Source organism: Conger conger, chromosome 5, assembly GCF_963514075.1.
Source record: "Conger conger chromosome 5, fConCon1.1, whole genome shotgun sequence".
Lineage (NCBI taxonomy): Eukaryota > Metazoa > Chordata > Actinopteri > Anguilliformes > Congridae > Conger > Conger conger.
In genome coordinates this window covers 50,003,655-50,031,374 of record NC_083764.1, presented here as the reverse complement: position 1 = coordinate 50,031,374, position 27,720 = coordinate 50,003,655, and the positions used below count along the sequence as shown (strand labels likewise).

At 42.2% G+C, this 27,720-nt stretch overlaps 1 protein-coding gene across 5 annotated transcripts; it reads left to right on the top strand.

Annotated features, from left to right (window-relative positions):
• Positions 1 to 20: 20 nt before the first annotated feature.
• On the top strand, positions 21 to 27,116 carry agla (amylo-alpha-1, 6-glucosidase, 4-alpha-glucanotransferase a). 5 transcript variants are annotated; one of them, XM_061241996.1, is made up of 34 exons: positions 21 to 86; positions 1,218 to 1,353; positions 2,590 to 2,800; positions 2,978 to 3,147; positions 4,568 to 4,771; positions 7,021 to 7,202; positions 7,815 to 7,926; positions 8,061 to 8,184; positions 8,391 to 8,493; positions 8,783 to 8,880; positions 9,270 to 9,409; positions 10,383 to 10,570; positions 11,835 to 11,958; positions 12,738 to 12,901; positions 13,296 to 13,397; positions 13,807 to 13,962; positions 14,224 to 14,374; positions 15,360 to 15,484; positions 16,180 to 16,292; positions 16,931 to 17,065; positions 17,162 to 17,292; positions 18,180 to 18,316; positions 18,535 to 18,668; positions 18,928 to 19,112; positions 19,632 to 19,734; positions 20,367 to 20,592; positions 21,215 to 21,326; positions 21,530 to 21,665; positions 22,210 to 22,322; positions 23,396 to 23,607; positions 24,208 to 24,305; positions 24,794 to 24,881; positions 24,961 to 25,094; positions 25,402 to 27,116. In XM_061241996.1, exons 2-34 carry the CDS (start codon positions 1,272 to 1,274, stop codon positions 25,517 to 25,519), a joined length of 4,611 nt encoding a protein of 1,536 aa, XP_061097980.1. In that variant the 5' UTR covers positions 21 to 86; positions 1,218 to 1,271; the 3' UTR covers positions 25,520 to 27,116. The 5 variants fall into 5 exon arrangements, with proteins under 5 accessions (XP_061097980.1, XP_061097981.1, XP_061097979.1 ...); XM_061241997.1 differs by lacking the exons at positions 21 to 86; positions 11,835 to 11,958 and adding exons at positions 168 to 501; positions 11,223 to 11,346; XM_061241995.1 differs by lacking the exon at positions 21 to 86 and adding an exon at positions 334 to 501.
• Positions 27,117 to 27,720: the final 604 nt, after the last annotated feature.

Below are 27,720 nucleotides of genomic sequence, written 5' to 3'. Positions count from 1 at the left end.
TTCGTAGAAGTACGGTAACTGTCGGCACGCCCCCTTAGCTGCACTGAGAAGGGTCATCCGCGGCTCAGCAAACCAGGAAAACCAAGGTGATTTTAATATAACATCCCAGAGAACATATGCATATTTTTTATTATATTGTGCAAATGGTATGTAGTGTTGTGTGCATAAACAAGTATCTTCTGATCGTGTGGTTCTGAGAGGTAACCAGCTATCTGGCCACTGGTCACGTAGCCAGATAAGCTTTCTAACTCAGTTTAACCTTAAAGGCTATGCTAGCACAAAGAGCTATTTTAATTTTTTGGATTGGATTTCCGGACCTTGTCAAATAGCTCCGTAAAAATTGAGCTATTGGTTACTGTTGCGGCATGGTCCTGAAGTGGGCGGTTTCGAATCAATGTCATAATATTGTTACAGTCGGTAGCAACAACAAGGTAGCCTCCAGCTCGCTAGAACGTAGTTGAAGATTCTGCGCATGCTGCTGGGTCGTTCGAACGCGAAATTGTAAGATACGTTTTCAATGGCTTAACGTTAATGAAAAAAACAATGCACAAAAAAATGTCGATTGCAAGTGTTGATTACAAGTTTAGTAGCCTAATATTCTTGCGAATATACTACCCTTAATATTCCGTGTTTAGGCATTATTGTATTTGTAGGCTAAATAGGCCTACACAAACTTACAGTTGAATGTCCATCAGACATATTCCAAAGAACAGCATAAATTACCTAGGTTATCATGCCTAGACAACTTATTTTGTTCAAAATAAAAGAAAACATACAGACGTGCATGTTAGAAGCTGTGAGAGAAAGTCAAGAAGCTGTTTCAGATATTTGCAGTGAACTTGGTTTTATTATTTGATTTAATTTGCTGTTAGGTAATTGGATGCGGATATTAACTGGTATTAATAAGATTAAGTCTGAAACGCAGTTGCCAGAACTTTTTTTAGAGAGAGAAAAATAGTTACTTTATATCTGGTTGCATTATACCCAATGGAGATAGTCTGCAGGATATTCTGTTCTATGAATTCCAAAACAATGAATACTGGAATTTAACTTTTTCGAAATGTAAGCTTGCAAAAGCTGCAGTTAGGGTAGACAATATTTGTAAATTAAGTGGTGCGTCAAAAAAGCTATAGACCGATTATTTATTTTATTATTTTTTTCTTTATTTGATGTATTTCTTTATTTTTTACGTCGGTTGGTGTTAACTATTTTCCCAGGGAATTCCGAAGCACCGTTTCTTCTAAAGAAAAGTTACCGCAAGGAGAGTGACGATGGTGCACAGCAAGCAAATAAGAGTTTTGGTCCTGAACGACATGGAGAATCTTGACAGGACTCTATTTCGACTGGACCAAGGTACCACAATCACCTTTTTATTTGATATGCATGTGCTACATTACACAGGACACTATTTTGAATTCTTCTTACGATATGGTTGGTTACTTCAATGTGACTTGCACAACATGTTGTGTATCTGGAGTGAGTGCATTTTCGCCAGGCTACAGTTACTTGTTATTCTTGGACTGACCTTTGGGGAAACTTAATGTGCTAGGCCTACTTCTTTAGGTCTCCCACCCCAAAAGTGAAATGGTACTTTTGATAGAAGAACAAAATTAGATGACAGTTGGAGTTGTACAATATAATGTAGCCTATAGTAAGTGTTTAGTGAATTTTTGGAATTGACTATATCCTGTTCATATCACTTCCTGTTTATATCACTTTTTCTGTGTCGAGTTGTTTTACATTTGACATTTCAAGAGGTACTTGGATGTCATGTACAGTATGTGAGGAAAGCATTCTACTGGTGCTATTTAAAGATGTTTGGCTGTCTTGTTAATATAGCAGTAGTGGAATACAGTAACTTCTTTTAATTAGGTTTTAATTCTACTAAGTTCATGGGGAACTGTAAACCGTGTTTTTTTGAAAGCTTATATTTGTAGATTCAGATTTGAAATGTATATATTTTTTCTGCTGGATCTGAGGAGGGTATAGACTGCCTTATAGTTGCATAACTGTAAAATAATACAGCAAGCTACATTGGCTAGGTTGCCATGCTTCATGTGCACATTCCAGATGGGAAATTTCAGATGCATGTAATTATGCACGGTACAGTTTTTGGGCCTGCAAATGGTTACAATGAAGTCAGGATAGGCTAATCAAAGTTGCTTCAATATATCTTTGCATGACACAGTAACCAACAGTCATGTTAAAAATCAATGGCACACTGTACATGGTACAACAGGTGTTTTTTTCCTAAATGCAAATTACAATCAAAATATTTCAAATGTTATATAGAAAACAATATTTCATCTAGCAGAACCAATGGTGACCGTGTAACTAGTCTTGCTGAATTTGGCAAGATTCTACCCATTTCTCAGTTCAGTGCTCATTTGTGACTGTAATGCAGTCACAACTAAGCAATAAAAAAAAGTCATGCAGCAATATTGCAACTATAGTGGCTGCACTGTGCCCATCGGTATTTGGCAATGTCAGTGGTCACCAGTGACAGGGTAGTGTTGTATATTGTTTAGTTGTATATCGTCCTGTCACATGTTAAGCTTTGGTAAAGTTGGCTTTATTTTTTTCTGTAAGGCTTCGAGCTTCAGTTCCGCCTGGGTCCAACGCTGCAGGGGAAACCTGTGCAAGTCCGGACCAACTACCCCTCCAAAGGGGAGAAGTTTGACCGCCATGATTTCCGCACCCTAGAATGGATCAACCCCACAGAGAGAGAGGATGACTCTGACAAATTTTGCACCCTGGACCTGCAAATAGCGGGATCCTATCAATATTATTTTGGACATGGGTAATTTGGGATAACATTTTTCTTTATGTTCAAGGTATATAGGAAAGACATATAGCGTTTGTATTTATTGTGAATTTTTTAACACACTGGCATAAACATTATTGGACCACTGCAATGTCTCAACCCTCATGCTGACAGTCATAACAGGCAATGATTTATATGCATTTTCACCTGTAGAGAGGATGAGAAGAGTGGTGGAGGCTACTTTGTGGTGGATCCGGTGCTGCGTGTCGGCACAGACAACCACATTCTGCCATTGGACTGCATCACCATTCAGACCTACCTGTCCAAATGTCTTGGACCTTTGGATGAGTGGCCAGACAGGCTCCGGGTAGCCAAGGAGTCGGGTGAGAGGATTGGGCCGGCCCAAATGAGAGGCTTGTGGTTGCTATGGGGCCAAAACATGGAACCAGTAGGCTGTAGAGTCGAATAGCGAGCATTTTACCTTTAAGCAACCTTTCATGTTGGACATCACTTGGTTTGATTGCCTGTGTGGCTCAGCAGAGCAAAGCTGTGTTTGCATTGCTTTTCACCTACAGTCACACTGCCCTCTTGGACTTTATCTTCTGCTGCCTGTGACTAAAAGAGAGTATAACAGGGCCCTAGGCAACCAGATTTGGAAATTGGCAACAATTTCATGGCCTCTGATTGCTTTACTTGGCAACCACTTTTTCCTTGACATTTATATATAATAATATGTAAAAAAAAATCTACAAAACTGGAAAATCCAATTTGAATAACAACAATTGATTATGTTGCCTCCGAAAAGTTACTCTGAACTAGCCACCATGCTTGCACAAGAAGGTATGTGGTTTGCGCTTGAAACTGTGGCCACTTTCTACACACATGCGCAACCAGTCTATTGTATGTTGTCGCAATGGCAAAACAAAGTTGTTTGACTGGAATAAAAAAAGTCAAGTGATAACCCATCGTCATCAGAAAATGATCCAAACAATAATTCTGTAATGATACTGCCTCAGCTCAACCTGAACAATCTGAATCTTAATGCTAATTAGGTCATGTGGGTGACAGGGAACCCAGCATAAAGCTTGTTATCTAACCCAATTGTGACTTAAGGGACTAGAAACACACATTCGTTGCTAAGTTATGATGCTTTTTGTTTGGTAAGCTGTTGTATAAGCGGGAAAGAGTGTAATGAATGTGTTTTATAACAATAGCCTATGGATAAGTAGGTGTACTGATGTAGGAATTTCACTGTAACAAGTTATTGTTAAAACAAAGACGCCAAAAATAATAGTGTGCTTATGTAATAGATTTAAAACATTCTTTGATTATTCAAATGTGGGGTATATTCTACTCAAAATATAGGTCGTTAAAACATGGCAACCAAATTTCAGCAACCAGAAGCTGATGCTTTTAAAAGTTAGAGTGAAGCTCTGTAGTATATTAATTATTACCCTCCTGTGAATGGGGACCAACTGATGTCTTGTCTGACAGGCAAATGAGGTGTCAACAATTATTGTGCTTCCATGTCCATGGGTTGACTATGGGTTTTTCTATTGGTCAGTTCTTTATGGCAGAACATTCAGCCAGTAGGCATTGTGAGGAAGTATTTACAAAACAATGAAGATATAATAACAAAGATATTAATTTATTAATTTAGCCATTCTCGGCTAATTGTCTAAAGCAGTTGCACCAGGTTAGTTCAATAAGTAAATGAGCAGGGCTAAGTGTTTGGATCTAAAACAATTATGCATTTGGGCCAGGTCTGATAATGTATGTGCTTGTTTGCCTTCTTCTTTCCAGGCTACAACATGGTCCACTTCACACCGCTGCAGGTTCTGGGCATATCCCGCTCCTGCTACTCCCTAGCCGATCAGCTGGAGTTGAACCCGGATTTCTCCACGTCTGAGAAGAGGTACACCTGGATGGACGTGGGGCTCTTGGTAGAGAAACTGAAGAAGGAGTGGAACATGCTCTGCATCACTGACGTGGTTTACAATCACACAGGTCAGCATGCCTGCGTCCAGTTACCCCCATTGCCACTGGCAAAATTAGCCTGGGTCTGCTTTTTGGTCCAGTCACCCCTGCTTACGCTTGTGAAAATGTAATGAACAACTTTAGCAAAGATGCTATAAAATACTATAATAGAGCTAGCTAGCCAACAAACCAGCAACAGATCTACTGACATTATTTTGTGATATTTTATGCCATGATAGTTATTTGTGGAAAATGAACATTCTGTATACTGCCTAGTCTTTTAGTAAAAGGCCATTACACTTATTCAATAGGTTTACTGGGTGAATTTGCATAAATCATATGTTTCATGCTTAATAATAGAACAATAATAATTATGTGAACATGGGCCTACCCTGCTTTTGGCTTAGGTGTCTTTGGATACTTTAGCAGTTTGACATTACACAAGCTACAGTGTCAACATCAAACTTGCACCCATACTGTGAGGGCACATTTACAGCTCTGCTGAACAGTTTTGCTTCTTATCATGGTGGGACGTGACTCAGTATGGCGAGAACTTTCCTGATGAGTGGCAAGCCCGTGTGTAGCAGGATTGAAGCTGAAGTAATCTGAAGTATGGAATTGCTTCAGTCATTTTTGAGTGAATGTCATGAACCGTCTTCCTCCTGACCTCCTCCTAGCTTTAATAGGATTAGTGCTAATCACTCTATCTGCTACAGGCATAAGATTCCATGACAGAATTGAAGTATACAGTATAGTTGGGCTGGAGCAAGAGTACAGAATGCATATTGAATAATTGCCCAATCACAATAAAAGTGCCCATTGCTTGTAATGGTTTGAATATTCAGCACCATTAAAAAATGTACAATATTTTTTTACGTGGTGAGAGCAAATAGGCTGTACATGTCCTAATCTTGTTCTGTACATTTTGTGTTAAGCCTCATATGTCCGGTTGCTTAATTGTTATTGCTGTTGGCACAGACACTGACCCTCGTTGCTACGGTTGTGTAATGTGGCTGTGCAGAACTTGGCTCGTCCTCAGGCCATGTGCACACATTAGCATTAGAATGCACATTCAGTTGCACATTGCATATGTCTAACCGAAAACAGAATGCTTAAATATAGATAATATGTCATACAAAAAAAAAAAAAAAAAAACAGCTTGGGAAAAAAAAAAAAAATAGTGATGACTAGGATGCCATACTTACATATTCCTCCTTGCTGTAAAATGGTCTGTTGTAAAAGCCATTCTATCAGAGAGGAACTTCTGTTTGGTGTTAGAGTTGGTGGCATAGAGTTGGAATTGGATATAGTCTGTGTGACTGGCATACCAAACTAGAAGTGAGAATTTGGTCTCTGAATGCAGCCCAAAGTTGGGCCCACACTTCAGGTAATTAAATGCTACTTACTCTACAAATGACTGCAGTCTGATACTGAGAAGTGTGTAGATTAACTTCACAAATGTTTGATGAAAGTATTTTATTTAAGTATTCTGCCAGACAGTTATTCTGTAATCTGCTTTATTTTGTTGATGTAATGCGCTTATCATTTCTTTCATTCATGGTTTGGGTCGGAGATTAGCAAACTGATCTCTTTTGACACTATTTCCCAAACGTGGTTAGGCAGCATGAAACTGTCTTCCTGGGTAGTAACAAGCATTGCAAATGTCACACCGTCAATGAAACACTATCCCGGCAGCAACTTAAATACCAGGTCCCAGGCTTGGATCTTGTGTGAGCAGAGGGGATATGTTCAGTCCAGCTCCCCTCTCCACCAACATTCTGTGGTGAATCTGACCAGAAATGTGGCCTGGTTTTGGATTCAGAGAGCATTTCCTTTTTACTTTAATAAAAATCAGAGAACTGTTAGGCAACAAGGTGAGACAAGGAAAGGAGGAGACGTGCTGGTAGGCAGAGGCAGGCAGGGGGCACCAAAGTGGAACGTAGACCACAACGACCATTAACGGTCCAAAGTAATTCACAGCACTGGACCAAATGTTTATACTGAAGTAGCAAAACCTGACCCATGCAACCACTCCAAAATTGTACAAACTTAAAGTAAATAAGGTGTACTGCACAAAACATAAGAGTCGTGCAAACCCCACCTTCTGGTGCACTTGTTCGGCTCAGTTGCACCAGGCAAGATCAATAAGTATCGAGCAGGGCCAAGTGTCTGGATCCAAAACAATTACGCCTTTGACCCAGGTCTGATAATGCATGTGCTTGTTTGCCTGTTCATACCTGTGGAACTAGGAAGTGAGTGTTTACTTTCTTTTTGTACAGCTGCGAACAGTCCGTGGATCAGGCAGCACCCGGAGTGTGGGTATAACCTGGTGAACTCCCCACACCTGAAGCCAGCCTGGGTACTGGACAGGGCAGTGTGGCACCTCACCTGCAACATCGCCGACGGGAAGTATGAGGACCAGGGCCTCCCCGCCCTCATCCAGAACGATGGACACCTCGATGTGAGACTCCGCCATCCTGCAAAATTATACTGTGTTGTGAGGCAGGGCTGGGGGGTGGGCACTGCTCACATGGTGAACAGACACGACAAAACCAAAAATATGGTTGGTTAACACCATTTATTAACTAAAAGACTCGACAATCAACAAAAATCCTCCTAACCAAGATCAACAATTGTGTTGACCTAAAATCCAGTAGTGAAAAGGGCAGCGAAAGGTTTACCAAATGCAGACCCAAAACCAGCTGGGTTTTTTTTGTTTGTTTGTTTGTTTGTTTGTTTGTTTGTTTGTTTGTTTGTTTGTTTGTTTGTTTGTTTGTTTGGGGTTTTTCTCCACCTCTTGTCAGTCCCAAGAATGTCTCTCCTCTCCCAGGCCTGAGAGCCTGGCCTCTTTTATATAGTGTAAATGCTGAGGTAATTGGCTACAGCTACAGTGATTGCAATGAATCACAGCTGTGGCCATACCTGCATGAAGGGCTGGTGCTGCCACCTGGTGGACAGAACCCCAATATGTATATATGATTGCATAACTATTCCGGCAGTACAGTATGAATTTTATACATGGTGTATTACATGGTGAAATTAATGATGATACTTTTATTACATTTCCCTATAGAAAATCCGCTGTGTCTTCAGTAAGGATGTCTTTCCCAAGATTAAACTTTGGGAATTCTTCCAAGTTGGTGTGGACAAAACCGTGGACCAGTTTCGGAAGCTGCTTCAAAGCGGTGCGCACTTACCATATCTTGTTGGAGCTGTTGAAAACGAAGCTGTATTAATATTAAAAGTTGGAATCAGAGAGCAGACCTGTGTGCCGGGGGTGGAAGCCTGTGCTGAATGTGTGCTACTCTCACCTCTTCAGGCAAAGCAGCAAAGAGTAAGCCCGGTGCTGAGGCCCAGCTGACCGTAATCCCGGACCCTGAGTACAGGCGGTTCGGCTGCACCCTTAACATGAGCGCTGTCCTGGCAACCTTCGTCCCGCAAAGGTGGGCGGCCCATACGCACTGCGGTCACCCCAAAATTCACACTATCCAACCACGCGTTTACCACGGTCACACAAAAGTTTGTTTAGGTTTGGGATCCGCTATGTGTCTGCGAAGCTCTTCAAGGGGCAGTGAGATGAGGGTGTGGTGAAACATACAGCTGGAATTTTACCAGTGATGTAGGAACTTATTGTTTGTTTGTTCTGCAGCAAGAGCCTGGCAGCCATTGAGGAATGCTGCGGCAGCCTCCGGAAGAAGCTGGAGGAGATAAATGAGAAACGTTATAAGGAGACGCATTACCACCAGGAGCAGGTGGGTTCACCTTGGGGAAGGGTTCCGGCAAATTGTTGAAGAGGGAAGAGGGTTAGATGACACCATTCAGAAGAATAACATTTTATTTATAGCATTGAATTATTGGCGCTGAACAGAGAGGCCTGCTGACATTAAAATAGTGAAGGGATTCACTGGGATGGGGGAGAGTAGGCATTGACTGGTGAACCTGTCCCGTCTCAGCCTGGGCCTGCAATTTGCATGGGCTAAAATGGCATTCCAAATTTGAAAAGATTTTTGTTTAATTTCTCAACTGCTTCATTGCACACAGGCTGTCAACTGTATTATGGGAAATGTAGTTTATGAACGACTAGCTGACCATGGACCCAAGCTGGGCCCCATCACCAGGAAAAACCCTTTGGTGACAAGGTGGGTGCATTCTCAAAACCTGGAATGTAGGCTTATCATTATTTAAACTGCTTTAAGCTAATATTTTCAAGGTTATAGTGTGAAATGATTTTTTTTTTCCATCAATAGAATTTGTATCAAATACTACAGACCTTTTTTGTGTCCAATGTTTTAATTGCATTAAAAAGGGAGGATGAATGCAATTGGGATTGTAGCCCAACTATAGTATTGATATACCCGTTATTATGACAATTGATAACACCTTTAGGTCAACAGGTGAATTGCAGTTTTGACGCCTCAGTTCATTTGTTCCACGTATTGTACAAACCTGTTTTCACTCAATACCCTAAATAAATAGCTTATGTGCTGGAATGGTTTAATTCATTATTCTGTTTGTTTTTTTTCTGAAGATATTTCACGTTCCCATTTGCGGAGATGGCACTGGACCAGGAGCTGCTGCTGATACACAAGGCTGACACAGCCTGCCACTTCATGGCCCACAACGGCTGGGTGATGGCGGATGACCCCCTGTGCAACTTTGCAGAGCCAGGTCTCACCTTTTCCTCATTTCCTCATGTGATGAAACCGTGGTGTAGTGCCAGGCACACACACAGGGGTCAGCTGCAGCAGCTGGCTTGGGCTCTTAAGGGATGGGTTCGTGCTGAAGTGGCAGATGATCTGCATGTGCATTTCATATTGAGAATGACAAATTCAGGGCATAGCATGGTGCAGAATGAAAAGTAGTACATTATGAAATAGAAATTGAGACAACTTTGAGACCTATCAGCTTGTATGTGCTTGTACCTGGTACTTAAAGCTGCAGAAGGCTTTTGGCCGTTTGGTGTAAACCTATTTTGTCAGTTCTGCGGATACTATATTCTAGAATTGTGATTCAATGAGACATAACACTGGTATTTATTCATTGGGAATATTCAGAAGAGCCTCACCGTCATTGTGCCAGGTTTACACACAAATCATCTTAGATAAAAAAAATTAAAAAAACTCTTTTTTTGTCCAACATTGTTTTGGGATTCTAGGGTTCACACTGGCTGTGGTCTTAATGAAAGAATCAGCCATTGATTTGACCGGAAATTGCATTCCACGTGCCAAAAAACTGCTTTTAAAATCACTTGAAAATCTTGAAAATCACTTTGACCTCAAAACTTGCCACCGAGGGGCAAGAGTATTCAGGTTTTCATTCCAACCAATGACTTCACATGCTGATTTCACCAATGAGTTCCTTCCTCTGTGGTTGAAGGTGTGTTAAGTAGTGAAATCAACTGGTGTAGTGATAGGTTGGATTAAAATGCATACTTTCAGCCCTCTGTGGCACATGATTGGTCACCACTGCCCTAGCACCCTTACCAGCAGCTTTAATGCTACGCTACATTCATACCATAAGGGGGCACTGTAAGGCAAGGGAAGGTACACAGAGTACCTTCAGTAATGCAGTAAAATTTGAACACACTGAACACAGAGCTGGCAGAGTGTCTGTGCTTATCCTCTACCGGCACCTGGCCTAGGTTCCAACGTTTACCTGAGACGGGAGCTGATATGCTGGGGGGACAGCGTCAAGCTTCGCTATGGCAACAAGCCAGAGGACTGCCCCTACCTGTGGGCACACATGAAGAAGTACACGGAGATCACCGCTAAACATTTCTGCGGAGTGCGTCTGGACAACTGCCACTCGACCCCTCTCCATGTGGCCGAGGTACACCCATACTCACATCATTTTATTTATAACACATTATCACAGGTATTAAGAAAACACCTCTGTCCATTTTTCATGACTCAACAGCCACTAAAGTTGGTTGCGAACACCCTGTGACAATAAACCACGACAGGGTATAGGTGAATATGAAAATAGACAGATTCTTGCTGTTCCTGAGAATTCCATTCTTGTACCAAAAAATGTTTTTGCAGCACTTGATGGTTTGTGAAATGTATCAATCCATAAAACACGACTTCACTCTTAAGCACCACTTACTGCTGCTCAAGCTAAACTGAGATTTAGACAATCACACATCTGTCCACCTCACCATTGATTCCAAATCATTTGAAATGCAGTTCCAAAAAGTGAGTGTTTAAAAGTGTTTATTCAAAGGAATTCCCAAGCATATTTTCAGTCTTCTATTGAATTTTCAGTGATTCATCATCCAGCCATGACACATAAGTACATAGTCAATGCTGTCATACGTGGCTTTACACAAATGCTTTTACAGTGTATGTATGCAAGTATGGTGTTATGTCTGCTGAATCTGAATGTATTGGGTCTTAAACATTCCTGTGTGTAAGTCACTGTGTAGTGGTTGTTGGAGAACAGAGGGAACCACTCTCACTGTAACCCGTGTTGCACTCCATAGGCGATGCTGGCTGCTGCCAGGGCGGTCAGGCCCAATCTGTACGTGATAGCCGAGCTCTTTACGGGCAGCGAGCTGATTGACAATGTCTTTGTGAACCGGCTGGGAATAACCAGCCTCATCAGAGGTACTGGAACACAGTGACTGTGGAAAGGCAGCTTTGGATCACAAGTGTGGGCATGGATGCTAAATATTGTGTTTGTCTGTGTTTCTTTTCCCCAAACCCCCTCGCCCCTTCAATATCCGCTTATTATTTCCTCTGTAACTCCACCCATCCAACCCCCTTCACCATCTGCCTAATGGATTTATTTATGCTAAATATCAATTCCTCAATTATCATATTTTGTTGTCTCTGCTTTCTCTTTTCAATACTTTTGACATATTTTACTATTTCATCTTTTTTTAAATTTCCCTGTCCCCACACCACCTCCTTTTTCCTCCTCCTTTTTATTGGTTTGTGGCATGGTGTTTGCACCCAAATGCTCCTGCTCCCTCTGGCATGGCACACCCGCTCATTAACTCTTGCCTGGTCCTCCTGCTTCCTGTTCCTCTTTTTTTAACCATGCGCCGTCTGGCTCCCCCGTGTGCTCGCTCAATCCTTCGCCGGGGTTAAAGTTCATGTTAGACGCTGCCCGTGCCGTGAGGCCGGACCTGTACGCAGTGGCTGAGCTCTTCACTGGGAGTGAGGACCTGGACAATGTCTTTGTCAACAGGCTTGGGATTGGCTCCCTCATCAGAGGTAGGACTACTGCGTGTGAAGGAACGGTCTACTAAGTGGAACGTAAGGGGTTATTCCTAGGAAAATGCAGGCAGTTAGTGATTCTCGAGCAAGGCTTCAATAACTCCCCATAATGTTGGAGTGTGGAGCTGCTGCAAGCTTAAATTCACTCAGTTGTTTGAGCAAAGACCTGGGTCAAATATGCTTTTCATATTCCTCAACCCAATGGTGAAACCTCTCCACATTCCCAACAGTTTTTTTGACGGGTATTTTTGCTGATATTCAAAACTTTTTTTTTTTTTCTACTCAAGGAACTATAAGTGTTTTCTGCCATCTGTGAAGAGCCAGCAGGTTTTAAAGCAGTACTAGTTTGTACCAAAAACGTTCCCTTCCATTGAAAAGTGCCATGATTGGTTAACATTACTTGGTCGCTGAAAATATATAGCTACAACAATTTTTGGGTGCATTACACTTTGCCCAACTGTAGGCAGGAACCTCCCACCGAGAACTCAGAGAGGCTGCCAGTAGCCCGTTGCTGTGAAGTAACATTCACTTTGAGTTTACCTTATAATCAGGTAAAAACGTTGTGCCCCGGAATGTGCCATATGAATGCGTTTTTGTACTACCCAGACTGTTTCAGGTGCCTGTGTTTTTCATACTAACGTACGCAGAGTCTGCCGGCAGATTGTGTACTCAGCGTGTGTTGTGTGGATGGCTTTTCTGTAACACCAGACAGTGTTTGTTCTCCCCTGATAAACCTGATTGAGCGGTCAGGTCGGTCTGTATCCCCCCTCTCACAGAGGCGATGAGTGCCGGGGATAGCCACGAGGAGGGCCGGCTGGTGTACCGCTACGGGGGAGAGCCCGTGGGAGCCTTCGTCCAGCCCAGCCTGCGGCCCCAGGTCCCCAGCATAGCCCACGCCATGTTCCTGGACGTCACCCACGACAACGAGTGCCCCATTCAGGCATGTCCATTGCTTTATATATTCATGTAAAATCCACAAACGGGAGTATGGCCTGCATTGCACAGGGGGCATTGTTAGCTCAGGAGGTAAGAGCGGTCATCTGGCAGTCGCAGGATCGCCGGTTCGATCACCTGCCCTGGGTGTGTTGAAGTGTCCCTGAGCAAGAAAAAAGTCTGAAGTGCATTAGCAGCTTGGTATAGCACAGCTATTCATAAAACAGGGTGAGCTTACCATTAGCAGGCATCAGTCAGTTAGGAAAATGTATATCTGAGCAGCAATGTGTAACTTTTAGAAACTCACCTCAGAAAGGACTTGCGCTAATAGCTAAGACGCTAATGAGCTAAGAGTGCTGCAGTTGCGATATGAATATAGTTTTCTTTGCCTTTTTTTGTAGCTCCGCTCTCCATACGACTCCCTTCCCAGCTCTGCCATCGTCTCCATGGCCTGCTGTGCGACGGGCAGCACTAGAGGCTACGACGAGCTCGTGCCCCACCAGGTACAGAATTACCTCCCGTCTGAAGAACTCACAGCCTGCTACCATAACCGGAGCAATAATTCATGCATTCATTGCACTGGCACACAGTGTGAAGTGCTTTTTTGGTACTGACAAATCATGTATGGTAGGTGAGGGCAAAGCACTGCTGTGAGATTGACCTCTGGCCTTAAATTCACATATTTGCCACTTGTTGCTCGTAATCAATAAACAATTTTAAAAACGTTACCTCACAAATAGAATGATGTATGTTTTCATTAAAGAATAAGTCATTAAATGTCTAAACTTTGGGCTTGCCTCCATGGTGTGTGATCTTCCATTTTGGTAGTAATACTCATGATGGATAATGCAGTTGGTGGAGATTGGAAAGGTTTGAGCCCTTCTCTCTGAGCCTTTCTCCTTCCCATCTCAGATATCGGTGGTGAAGGAGGAGCGCTATTACACCAAGTGGAACCCGGAGGCCCTGCCAGAGGTGGCAGGAGAGGTTAACCAGGAGAGCGGCATCATCGCCGGCAAGCTTGCCCTCAACCGTCTGCACCAGGAGCTGGCAGCCAAAGGCTTCATCCAGGTGAGGCAGGGCCCCCGAAAGGGCAGAGTCAGCCGCATGTCACCGTACCCCCTCTGCGTGGCCCCCCTCTGACACATTACCTTTACAGTTATTTCGCTGATGCTTTTATCCAAAGTGACTTACAGTTCATTAGACCACGTAATTTATCTGGAGCAATGTAAGGCCCAACAGCTGTGCAGATATTATTGTGGCTACACTGGGGCTTGAACCAACAATCTTGTCTTGTGTACAGGCTGCCTCTAACTGCTCCCGCCCCCTCAGGTGTACGTGGACCAGGTGGACGAGGACATCGTGGCCGTCACCAGGCACTGTCCCAGCACGCACCAGTCAGTGGTGGCGGTATCGCGCACAGCTTTCCGCCATCCCAAGACCCACCACTACAGAGACGAGGTACCGCCCATGTTTATTCCAGGTAAGTTCACTGCTCTCACATGGATATATCCACTGAGGGGGGCATTCTGAGAAAATCATTTGACATGTATATTTTTTCAGTGTTTGGTACAATGTACCCAGCACAGATGGCATTCACAACCCTGCTATACAGTCACTTAGCACTTTATTAGGTTGACCTGTACATCAGCTTGTTAATGCAAATATTTAATCAGCCAATCATGTGACAGCAACTAAAGGCATACAAACATGCAGAGCTGGTGAAGAGGTTCAGCTGTTTTTCAGACCAAATGTCAGAATTGGGATGAAATATGATCTCAGTGACTTTGACCGTGGACTGTTTGTTAGCGCCAGACCGCCTTGAATCTGCTGAACTCCTGGGATTTTCACACACAACAGTCTCTAGAGTTTGCAGAACAAATAAAAACATCCGGTGAGCAGCAGTTCTGCGGGCAAGAAGCAGAAGACCAATAAGTCTTAAAAAGAATAAGTCTAATAAATACCTAATAAAGTGCTCACTGAGTGTAGTAATGCTTGATTTTTTCTTTTATTGAATGTTTTTAATGTATCAGTATTGATATTATTCTGTGCTGTTGTATTTGGTCAAGTTAAGCTGCTGTTATTTGTTACTCTCAGAATGTGCTGACATAAAGAGAACTTTATTGCTGTTTTCATAGGTTTTCATGTAAAATTTATTTTAAGTTGCAGTATGTACAAACCTTTCTAACAGTAAGTGCAGTTTTTGAAACTGGACCAATTTATTTGGGTGTACCCAGCCCAAGCACAGTGGGTGTTTTGAAGGCAGATTCATGAATGTTCATAAACCAAACATTTAGTCTGAGCATAATCCTCCCACAAACACCCTTGGTACCTTTTGTAGGATGAAAAGAATGAATCTAGGTAATTGGGAATGTTTGAGTTGCGTTTCAGAAGACCACAGGCGACCTCATACTATAGAGAGCTTGTCCAAACCCAGGTTGTAAACAAATAAACAAATGGCCCCGCAGGCAAAATCGAGGAGGTGGTGCTGGAGGCTCGGACTGTGGAAAGGCACGCCGGGTTCTACGCGAAAGACGAGGAGAGCATTAACGGCATGCCTGAGTACACCGTGGAGATCACAGAGCACATCCAGGTACAGTGCCGCCATTACCTCTAATTACCCTCCTCTGGGAGGGAGCAGCCAAACACCCCAGGTCTTTTATTACCCAAAAAGCATTTCTGTGCTTTTATTGTGGGAAACTGAAAGGAGGCTCCAATTTCTTCACACAGGCTTGCATTGTGTGCTTATTGCCTGTTGTTCCATAGCCCCAGTTGAATGGCATTCAGAATACACAATGAGGGCTAATTAAATTAACTCTGATATTGTGGCTTGTCTCGGTCTTGACGACTGCAAAACATTGAAGGCTCTGCTAATCCTGGTTTCTTCTGTTGTGAATGCTGTGTTTCCTGGTGTAAAAATACAAGCCTGCTACACAGATTGTCTTATTATGTTTAATGTGTAAAGGACATGTTTGTTCACTTGTTTGTTTGACAGTGTATGTCAGGCATGACAGAAAATATTGAGGATTATGTTGTCGTCCTTTTACATAGTCACTTGCGTATTTCCAATGAATGAAACTTGAATGCAAGTCATTGTGTTTATGTAATTTACACTGTGTGTAATCCTCTTGTAGCACGGGGAAACTAAGAGAATACATCTTTAATCAGTCTGATGTCTTCATCAACAATTTTTTAACACTTGTGCCTCTGTGTAACACTGTATCACTGAGTGTTGCCACTGTAACTGTTATCACTGTGTAATGTTCTGCTGTCTCTAACGTACTGAAGCTGAAGGACAGCATGATCGTGAAACAGGCGGAAGTGACATCAAAAGGCCCCAACGAGTTTGTGCAGGAGATTATATTTGAGCGGCTGACCCCTGGCAGTGTAATCGCGTTCAGGTAATGTGTGCTTTGTGCTTTTCATTTTCTTTGCTAAACAGCCCAGTATGATTTCCACCCCACACAGATTTTCATGGGAAAATAAGAGATATGTTCCATATGCCATTAATGTGAATATGTTACCCGAGGTGTCCTTTGGCCTTGTTACAGAAAAAGGAAAAAGCTAAACCAAAATAAATGTGAGGACATATGTAAATATTAACCCATTGACCCAGAGCAGACCTTAGCCTTTGAGGGGCCCTTAGCAGGATTTGACCCCCCCCCCCCCCTCCCCAAACCCAGCATTATAAATAAAGATATATTTTAGAATAATTAGTGTCAGGGCCCAAAGCTGCCGCTTCTGTTGCTTATTGGGTCAAACCGGCTCTGCTTTGCCCACTGAAAACTGAAGGATGACGTCTCCTTATCAGCCAGATGATAACAACCTGCAGTGCCGGTTGGGAAATGGCTATGTGAGGTCAACGAAATGCACAGTGACCTTAAAACTGTGTCAATCATCCACCCTCCCCCCCTATATACTCAAAACCAGGGTTACAGGGTCCACAATCGTTGTGCAAAGCTACCATCTTATGGTTTTCAGTTTACAAAGTCCAAGCACCCTGCACGCTCTAAACCCACCCCCCCATACCTTTGTGCAGGGTGAGCCTGGACCCCAAGGCCCAGGAGCTGGTGGGTGTGCTTCGGAACCACCTGATCCAGTTCAGCCCCCACTACAAATCTGGCAGTCTACCGGACAGTGATGCTCCAGCTATACTCAAGAAGCCTTTGAAATCGTAAGTAGAGGCCCCAGTCTACAGCTTCCATGCCACAAAGATATCAGAGTCGTACCCTTTGTTTTTTAAACGATAATTATGTTCCCTGGGACACAGAATCATGTCTAAGCTGACGTTGGCTGATATGAATGCGCTGCTGTTCTGCTGCGATGCTGAGGAGCAGGAAGAGGGCGGAGGCTGCTATACCATCCCCTCCTGGGTGGCTCTGAAGTATGGTGGCCTTCAAGGTACAATCTTAAAAAAAATAAAAATAAACCTCCTCATCCCTTGTTGTTGTATTGGCAGCAATGATGTTGAAGAAGCACTAGTTGTCAATAGTTGTTCATTACAAATCTTTAGTTTCAAATAACACCGATTAATCTGGGGAATCTGTGTGCTCCGTGCAAGAAGCTTCAAGAGACCAGAGAATTCCAAAGTAACAGTCGGACCTACAATATAGACAATATAGCTAACCAATCATTTGTCATACAAACATCACATTGTCTCTCTTAATCCGCCTTAATATTTTCTGTCACTCTATGAAAGCTGAGCTGTCTTAACCCCTCATCTCTGCAATGAGTCAGGCCGCCTGGCCTGCAATCACCAAATGAAAACATTTCCCTGTGAAGACGCACACTGCTTGGCCTGCACTCACTAAATGAAAACATTTTGGAACTAATGTCATGACTTTTAAAACACCTGATTAAGTGTACTCCTTGTACTTTGTGTGCTCTTGTACACGAAGAGCTCTTGTACAGCTCAATATGTTTGAACAGACTCACAGTTTTAATATATGCTGACTTATTCATTTTAACAGCATTAAAATGATCCTTTAAATATTATGACTTGTTTTTTATTATCATTGTAGTACTAAACAGCATTTAAATCAAACTTCATCATTATTCTAAAATAGAAGCATTTTGATCAAACTTCAGCAAATCTCAATGGAAGGGCACCCAACAAGGGTCATTCTGGAATGTTAGGGAGAGTCACATGACAAACAGGAGTGAATTGTTGTCTTCATTTAAATGTTATTGAAGGACTTCAAATCCGTCCACACTTAGACAAATTTTAATTTGAAGCACTGATCGGCATGCTAATTTTTTGTCATCATGCGTGCATATTCTACTCGCAGGTTTCTTGTCGGTGATGGCCGACATTCGTGCCAAAAACGATTTGGGCCACCCCTTCTGTGACAACCTGAGGCAAGGGGACTGGATGATTGACTACGTGAGCAACCGGCTGGTCTCCCGCGGGGGCCATCTTGGACAGGTGAGAAAGCCCCCTTGGAAGCTATGCCCACAGCCTGCAGGCACACCCCTCCTCCTCTGCAGAGTACTGGACCAATCAGCCAACCCTATTGAAACTGTTTTTTTCACAGCGTCCCTACAGTAAACAGATTGCCGGCTCCATGTTCTTAACATGAACCTTAACATGTTCTTAACTAGGCTGACCTTCGCTGCGTGTGCTAACTCTGTGTTTTCCCACAGGTGGGAGAGTGGTTCCAGGCCATGTTTGGGTACCTTAAGCACATCCCAAGATACCTCATCCCCTGCTACTTCGATGCTATCCTTGTTGGGGCGTATACCACCGTTCTGGATGCCACTTTTCTTCAAATGTCGAAGTAGGTTTTACACAATGACTGCACTTTTAGTTAGTGGCCACGCACTACAGAGGATTTTGTTGAACGCAAAAAACAGGGGCGCTCTTCTGTAATGTATTTAAATACAGAATTATAATTATTGCTAATTATATATTTTTAAGTAATGGTGGCAGTTTGGTTCAACCACCAAATTGAGTCTTTGGTGAGCAAGGACAGGTTTACCTGAAATGTGTTACAATGAGGTGTTCCACCCTGAGTAATTTCAATCCTGGGGCCTCAGTTTTGTTCAGACCGGGTCCACCTTTGTGAAGCTCCTGGCCCTGGGTTCGGTGCAGATGTGCCGGGTGGGCAGTAAGCCCACCCTACCACCCCTGTCCCCTGACCTGGAGGATGTGCCATACCGCCTGAACGACACCACTGGGAAGAAGGAACAGTGCTGCGTCTCCTTAGCTGCAGGTCAGACAGGCAAGCAGACAGACAGACATACCACATCTGGAGACATGAGCTTTTCCCTGTACACATGGTTCAGCAGTTACACCTTAGGCCTGGATTCAATCAACATTTGTCCTTTATTTTGGCTTGAAAAAATTTTTTTTCATTGTTTTTTACAGATTTTCCTTTCATTTTGAGAATTGTTGAACTCCCCAAACTGTTTTGTGAGGTGGAAAAATGTTGCAGACAGTTGATTGATTCCAGGCTTTAGTGTTTTTTATGAAAAAATAAAAGTGCTGAACAAGTGGTAAAACAGTGGTTCTGCCGCCTATGATTGACAAACACTACAGTTATAACCGTTTCCTTCATTGCTATTGTTGAAAATCAAACTGTAGCTTTAATTGGTTTCATAAATGCACACAGGACGCCTACCAGGCTGATTGTTATAAAAGCTTGGCATGTTCAGCACTTTCCCTGTGTATTTTGTGTTCTTCTCATGGAACCATGCTTTTATTTTGGCTTTTTGACTTCCTTCCATTTCTTCTGTTTTAGGTCTTCCTCATTTCTCTTCCGGAATCTTCCGCTGTTGGGGGCGGGACACCTTCATCGCCCTGCGGGGTCTCATGCTCCTCACCGGTCGACACCTGGAGGCCAGGTACGACTCAAGAGCTCTTCAAACACTGTATGTCCATTACAGTAATTAAAATGTACATGCATTCAACCCAAAACTCCTGTAAGCAAGTTAACACTCGACTGACAACACTCTGTGTCTCTAGGCTGAACTCTAGTACTTGTAAAGGATAAACAAGTTTCTGAGCTTTTGAGCTTTTCGTATCATCTTGGAGATTTTTGATTTGTGTCCCATGCTGATTCAAGTAAAAAAATAAATAATAATTGGTCGAAGTATACATACGTATTTTAGAGTCATGTAATTTCCATGTAATTATCCGATGACATTGCTAAATGTTAGCACAGAGAGCTGACTGTTGGGCACTAGGGCACTGGGCTAGGGACTTAATAAAATATAATGTCACTGCTCTTTGCAAATGTTTTGTGGCCATTTGAGATGCCAAAACCAAGAAGGGAAAGCGTAGGCCTTTAATGCTGAATATTGCTAACTCACGTATCGTAAATCCTATGCGGGTGTACATTTATTGTCACTTAGAATCCTTATTCAAATTGCGGTCATTAAAAAGTTGCATGACTCTTCATATTTGTCCCCAATTAAGAATATCAGTACATCTGTTGAGAAGAGAGAGAGCATTTCCTGAATCTTTTTATCCACAGGAACATCATCCTCGCGTTCGCAGGGACCCTGAGGCATGGACTGATCCCCAACCTTCTTGGCGAGGGCACCCACGCCAGATTTAACTGCCGCGACGCTGTGTGGTGGTGGCTGCAGTGCATCCAGGACTACTGCAATCTGGTGCCCGATGGCACCGACATCCTCCAGTGCCCTGTGTCCCGCCTCTTCCCCACTGACGATGCCAAACCCCAAGCGCCCGGGGTGGAGGTACGTTTCTGGAAACCTCGATGATGGAGGTTATTCCTGGAAAACTCCCATGGAGTAAGATGCGTTGCTACCTTAGCCAATAGAACTAGGGAATGATGAGTGAGTTTGTTTGGGAGTTTGGACAGATGAAAAGTCACCCACATTCCTTTAAAAATGGTTCTTATATGTAGGCTGCTTCAATGAAAACTGAAAACGCAGGGAATGTTATGAATATGCTAAAGTATATTGGTAAATGGTAAAGGGCCTGCATTTATACAGCGCCTTTATCCAAAGCTGTACAATTGATGCTTTTCATTCACCCATTCACACACAGTCACCAACAGTGATTGGCTGCCATGCAAGGCATCAATCAGCTTGTCAGGCGTAATTGGGGGGGTTTGGTGTCCTGCTGGGGGACTCTTTGACACACCCAGGGCGGGATCGAACCGACTGCCAGGCTGCTTTTACCTCCTGAGCCAATGTCACCCCGTTGAAGTCACTATATTGAAATCACAATAGTGAATCACATTGTGTCATAACCTTCAGTTTGAGTACAGCAGTACAGTGTTCATATCGAGGTGAGTGAGGGACCATGGGAAGTAAGCGTGGGGCTCTGTGATTGACTGATTTCTCTGTTACCCAGGATCAGGCCCTGTATGAGGTCATACAGGAGGCCATGCAGCGGCATGCTGAAGGAATTAATTTCAGGGAGAGGAACGCAGGACCGCAGATCGACCGCAATATGCAGGACGAAGGTAAGCCCCAGCCTCGATGTTCAATGGTCAACTAGTCAACAATCCAACATATGTCAACAATCCAACAAAATCTGTGTTCAGCGATGGCCATCTCAGGCACCGGACCTCAATTTAATCAAAAACCTGTGGGGTGAACTTGAGAGGGCAGTTGATATGCATAAACACACGAATGTGAAGGATCTTGCGTATTTGTTTTCTGTTAGGGTTCAACGTGGTGGTGAACGTTGACCCCGAGACTGGCTTTGTGTCTGGAGGGAATAAGTTCAATTGCGGGACATGGATGGACAAAATGGGGGAGAGCGACAAGGCTGGCAGCAAGGGTATTCCAGCCACCCCCAGGTGAGGCTCAGCTGTGACATCACTCAGTACTGCTTTTTATATGCTTTATGTCCACAGATTTTTGGAGTACATTTTCAAAATGCTTAGATTTTATGTTCTGAGGAATTTTGGTGATAATTGGTGATACATTTCTAAACTCCAGTCCTCGGGACCCAATTGCCAGAAGTTTTTTGTTGTAACCAGCAACTCACATGCTGGATTTAATGACTGAACTAATCAAACCACCAAAAGTGCCCTTGATTAGTTAAATCAGGTGTGTGAGTTCCTGGTTACAACAAAAAAGTGGGTCTCGAGGACTGGAGATGAGAAACACTGATTTAGAGAAGCTTCATGTCTGTGTTGTGTATAAATGCTGCCCATTGTGGTTTGGATGTGCAATGAGATTTAAATATCTGATCCTCGGACAGCATATTTTGAAGGATATTGAGGCAATATTTATGTAGCTTTACTGATGGTTTGTAACACTAGTGATGCAAGGGGGTGGTTAAACCAGAGGGTCTATATTCCTCATCATTCCTGATTATTCCTTCCGTGCACGGTTCAGGGATGGTGCAGCAGTGGAGATTGTAGGCCTCAGCAAGTCGGCCGTGCGCTGGTTGGTGGAGCTGTATGAGGGCGGAGTCTTCCCCTATGCTGAGGTCACTGTCCAGAGAGATGGTCAGTGTCACATGATCGCAAAATAGGGCTGCTCGATATGAGGAAAATATGTGTTAAGCGATAACGTTGTTGAATATTGCTATGACGATATGTCTTGTGATAAATATACAAATCTTGAAATTTGAACAGTTCTTATGCTTTAGGTAGACTGCTAACATAGACCCCAGACAATTCCTAGCCTCTGCCCACTGAATTAAATTATTTCCAACATGTTTTTATTGAACAAATTGCACATGAACAGCCAGTCGATTTAACAGAATTAAAATAAATACTATTCATTGCAGTCGCAGTCTTTTGCGATGTGTTTATCATTCTTGTTCATATCCCGATGATGATAAATATACTATATATCAAGCAGGCCTACATTTACATTTTACATTTTAGTCATTTGGCATCTGTGTGTGTAAATGTAAAATGTAAAATGCCTATCGCACACACTGTGTATGGCATCTTTATATAAATGGCTCTGCATAAATACATATGTTATACCAAAGTGAAATATCCCTTTAATTGAGTCATGTAGGCCCAATAGACTCTCCAGTCCAGTGTACATTCATTATTCAGGAAATAAAAAAATAATATGTTTGTGATAATATTACAACCAAACTTCGAGATCATGGTCTGTTTTAGTTGTCATATAATTACTTGAAGTTTTTATGGTAAAAAAGATTATAGACATTGTTGACTTGGTTTTTATAGATAACACAGTCCAGTGAATACATTTACACCACACCAAATTACCATTAATATCATAAATACTGTACAGACCTCCAAAATGTTCCCCATTTCTATTTTTGTTAAGAAGACAATGACACAATGACTGGTTTCTTGTGCCACTGTGTTATGAAACTGTCTAACTAGTTTTAGTTTTCAGCAAGTGTTCTGGTCCTCTTATTACACAGTTTTTTATGAAATCTATTTTTGTAGTTTTCCTTGTTATTGGCTCTTTAGTGTTCTTAGAGTTGTAATTGACTTTGGACTAAAGCATGAATGAGTGTATTAAAATGACTGCTATTTAAAAAGTAAAGGGACATTTTTATTAACTTATCTTCTCGCCAATGTTTTTTCTGCAGGCATGGAAGTCTTATTTTCCTATGAGGAGTGGAATGACCTGATCCAGACAAACTTTGAGAAGATGTTCTATGTGTCACATGACCCAAAGGACCCCAATGAGAAGCATCCAGACCTGGTTCACAAGCGGGGGATCTACAAGGACAGCTATGGGGCCTCCAGCCCCTGGTGCGACTACCAACTGCGGCCAAATTTCACCATCGCCATGGTGGTGGTAAGCTTTCCTCGTGACTCCCTGTCCACTTGGTTAACAGTTACAATTACATTTTGAGATTAGTTGGCGGATAACTATAGTGAAGGCACCATAGTGTAGTGTATTTCACATCAAGTAAACACCACAAGATCTAAAGATATGCTAAGCTACAATTGTGTAAGTGCCACCACCGTTATTATTAAATAGAAACATTGAAGTGTAGTCTGGAAAGGTGACCTTTAGATGTAGTTGGAAAGCAACAAATCCAAAACTGGCAGGATTGATGGCAAAGGATATGTCACACCTAATCATCACATCACTCCATCAGAAACCAGAAAAAAAAACAGTATGTATTTATTTAGGACATGTTACTTGACAAAGTCAAGACATTTTGGAAGGATCAGTTATATTACCATTAAGTTCAATAAAAGTATATGTCAATGGGTCAGATATGACCCCAGTTGATGTTTTTTCATCACTACTCCATCTCATACAGTTAGAGATGGAGTTCCCAGTAGGCTTTGTTTCTTCTTTCCTTCTGCCTTTACTTTGAATTCCCAGCATTCCTTGTTGTTGCAGTCATGTGAGCGCACCTTCTTCTTACACACCACTGTTTTTCAGGCCCCAGAGCTGTTCACCACAGAGCGAGCCTGGGAGGCCCTGGAGATTGCAGAGAAGAAGCTTCTCGGGCCTCTGGGAATGAAGACATTGGATCCAGAGTAAGGCTTCCCCCACCCCTGTTACTATTTATCTTGTTTTTACACATCTTGCATGAATGCAAATCCTGCTGGCTTCCATCAGGGCATATGTATTCCAGAAAAATGTTGCCAAAAATGAAACGGCATATGAATGGATAAAAGAGGGTTTTGCCCATTTTTGGGTGCATGCCTGCACAAACTGTGAGTGTCGTTATTGTACATGTATTCTGGGTTTGGCAGGCTGCAGAACTTTTGGATTGAGCTGATATTTGGATTGGGGTAGCCTATAGCCTAGTGGCTAAGTTGCTTGACTGGGATCTGGAAAGTTATTGGTTGAAGCCCCAGTGTAGCCAAAATAAGATCAGTGCAGCTGTTGGGCCCTTCAGCGAGGCCCTTAACCCCACATTGCTCCAGGGGAATTGGCCCCTGCTTAGTCAAATCAATATAATTCGCTTTGAATAAACACGTTCTCTAAATAACTGTAATTTTTTTTTTTTTCTCTCTCCTAGCGACATGGTGTATTGTGGTGTCTATGACAACGCTTTGGACAATGACAACTACAACACTGCAAAAGGTTTCAACTACCACCAAGGACCCGTGAGTGTTGGTGTATTCAGCTGCATTACGCCATTAAAAGTGACGTGGCCATAAAAACTCGAATTGTTGTTGCTTGTAGGAATGGCTTTGGCCTGTCGGCTACTTCCTACGTGCCAAGATTAATTTTGCCAAGATGGTGGGAAAGGAGGCTTATGACGAAACTGTGTTCCTGGTCAAGAATGTCTTGTCTCGACACTATGTACATCTTGAGAGGTAAACCACCGCCTCAGGTCCCAACAGTGGCAGTCTTGTGGTATGTGTGCATTGTCTTTTGTCTGTGCCGTTTATTTAGATTATCGAAAATGGCAATAAATTGATGAGAACAAAGTAAACGCACACAAGATTTGTTTAATGAAAAAATGAGATACTGAGGTTAGAGTGGCGGATATAGAAAAGTACTGCATGCTGTGTGTGCAGAGCAGGAACATGACTATATTTACATCATGGTGTTTTTGGCTGGATTTGAACATTCTGATCAGTGGTGGGCTTGGTGGTCATTGTGTGAATATGTTTCTTGCAGGTCTTCTTGGAAGGGTCTGCCAGAACTGACCAACGACAATGGACAGTACTGTCCCTTCAGTTGCGAGACCCAGGCCTGGTCCATCGCTACTGTCCTTGAGGTCCTTCATGACCTATAAGGCTTCAATCCCTGTGGGCAGAGTCCCTTCTCCTAAAGCCTTCCGCCACCTAACCTCACTTTATAGGTTTTTAATACACCACGAAAGCACTGTTTTGTTGAATTGGTAAATTAATTCTTATTTATTCCAGTATTCACTGTTTGAGGGTCATGGGAATTGTACTTTACACTGCTGAGTGCAGTTTGTAGCTTAGCCGCATTTAAGTACCAACTGATACTGTGCTTTGAGCATGAGTCTGCAAGTAAGTCTAAAAGTCTTGTAAGTACTGCTATAGTTATTCAGGTACTGTATACTGGAGTGTTCACCTTTTTGATGGAGCTCCATCATCTTTCTCTGTTACTTAACCACATTTTACCTACTTTCATAACAAATTAATATCTCACAGAAAGGTTTACAATTAAAAAAAAATCACTGAACCTTTAGCTTGATTTTGTTCTTCATCTTCTTTATGTTTCATAACAAGTTACCTAGTTCCACAAGGAATTCACATCTCACAAATAGGTTTACCAAAAAAAAAGGTCAAATGACCTTTTACATTATTTTGTTATTTTGGGAAAAGGGTCTTGTGCATACTTCCAAGAACATTGAATCATTTGATGGAGCGAAATAACATTTTCAATAGTTTTGTTGTGACTGTTAAAAATGGAAAAACCTGCAAATAGGTGTGTTGCTTGCATATTGTTACGATGTTAATGTGTTTTAACCTTTGAGGAGAGTAGTAACCCTCTGTTTTGTGTATTCTAAACCCTGGCTGTCCTGTTCCTGGAATGCTAAGACCTTTTAGTATATAGCCAACCACGATACTTTGGCCAAATTATTGATCCAATTAAGTGATTAACGTCATTATTGTTATAATTATGCAATTGACTATTCCAATGAAATGCAACCAAGATGTCTAAAATTCCAGGAGCAGAGTGGTCAACTCTTGACCCATGCCACTTCATTCCTCATTGTATTAAAAGTAATTGTGGGGTAAAATAACAGCACTGTACTTTATTCGCTAAAATTGTGCACTTTATTGTCTGTTTGGACCTGAATTGTTCCAAGTCTGTCAGTAGTTACATTTCCATTAGTGAATTTATGTATAACTTACTGTATAAAGTTTTGTGTGACTTGCTGAATAAAACACAAGCTTTGTGTCCACAAAATGAGCTGTCCGTTACTGTAAAAATGCTGGGCCATTTTGCTGAGTCAGTGGTCAAGACAGATCAAAATTGTTTCTAAAGCAAATGGAAACGACTTTATACAGTACTTTGGCTGAATTGAAAAACTACCACCAACCAAAGATGAATTCAAGATTACAATTGGTTTACTCAAATCACCCAATTCCTGACAAGGGAATTTGTGAGCACTGACCTTGGTGGGTTCAACAATCGATTGCATTCAAAAGCACTAATGGAAACGCTTCTAATTTGTGGTCTACTCACCCTAATTGTTGCTTGTTAAAGTGGTGGTTTTGGGTCATGGGTATGATTAAAATGGCCATCATAAGAAGTTGCTTGTGTTCCATTTGATGTGGATATCAGTGATTGTGTGTGCATGTGATGTTGTTCTAGCATGCAATCTATGGTTTCACTACAATAAAATGTGAACCCTGCATCAGTGCTAGTGATTTCATGCCATAGAAGGGATTATATTTTCCCTTACTCCAGATTCAGCTTGAGATGTTTGCCAGCTATGAAATGAAGCTTGAGGAATTGCACTGTGTCATAACATAATTATGCAGTTTATTAATTATACATTTAAGGCTATTTAGCACAATGAATTACATATGTTACACATTATAAAACATTGAACATTGGCTTGTATGGCGATGTTGGCATGTAGGCTTCCACACACATCAGTAATAGTTTAAGAAAAGTCCAGTTACAGCCAGCAGAGTGTATTTGCTGAGTGGGAAATTCTGGAAAGAAAAACAAATGTATTCAATACATTATGTTGATTATTTGAAAGTAGATTTGATGTACAGTGGCACCCATTATTAAATTATTGGCACCCTTATTAAAAATGAAAAAAGGCTGCATATAATAAACAACACAAATAGTAATCTATATGTTAGGTTCGGAGGGGACAACTATATACTTTTATTTCAATAATTTCCTCTCGTTTCAATGTTTTTATGCAGTAATCTGAAAACCATATGTGTCAACATTTTTGGCTCCCCTAATAATTATGCTAAGTAAATAAAGTCAAAGTGAAAT

Excerpts from the sequence above, each read along its gene's own strand:
- agla (XM_061241996.1), top strand. The coding sequence starts at position 1,272 with ATGGTGCACAGCAAGCAAATAAGAGTTTTGGTCCTGAACGACATGGAG. Across the intron at positions 19,735-20,366 it reads GGTCGACACCTGGAGGCCAG|GAACATCATCCTCGCGTTCG; the intron begins GTACGACTCAAG and ends TTTTATCCACAG. Across the intron at positions 22,323-23,395 it reads GGTCACTGTCCAGAGAGATG|GCATGGAAGTCTTATTTTCC; the intron begins GTCAGTGTCACA and ends TTTTTTCTGCAG.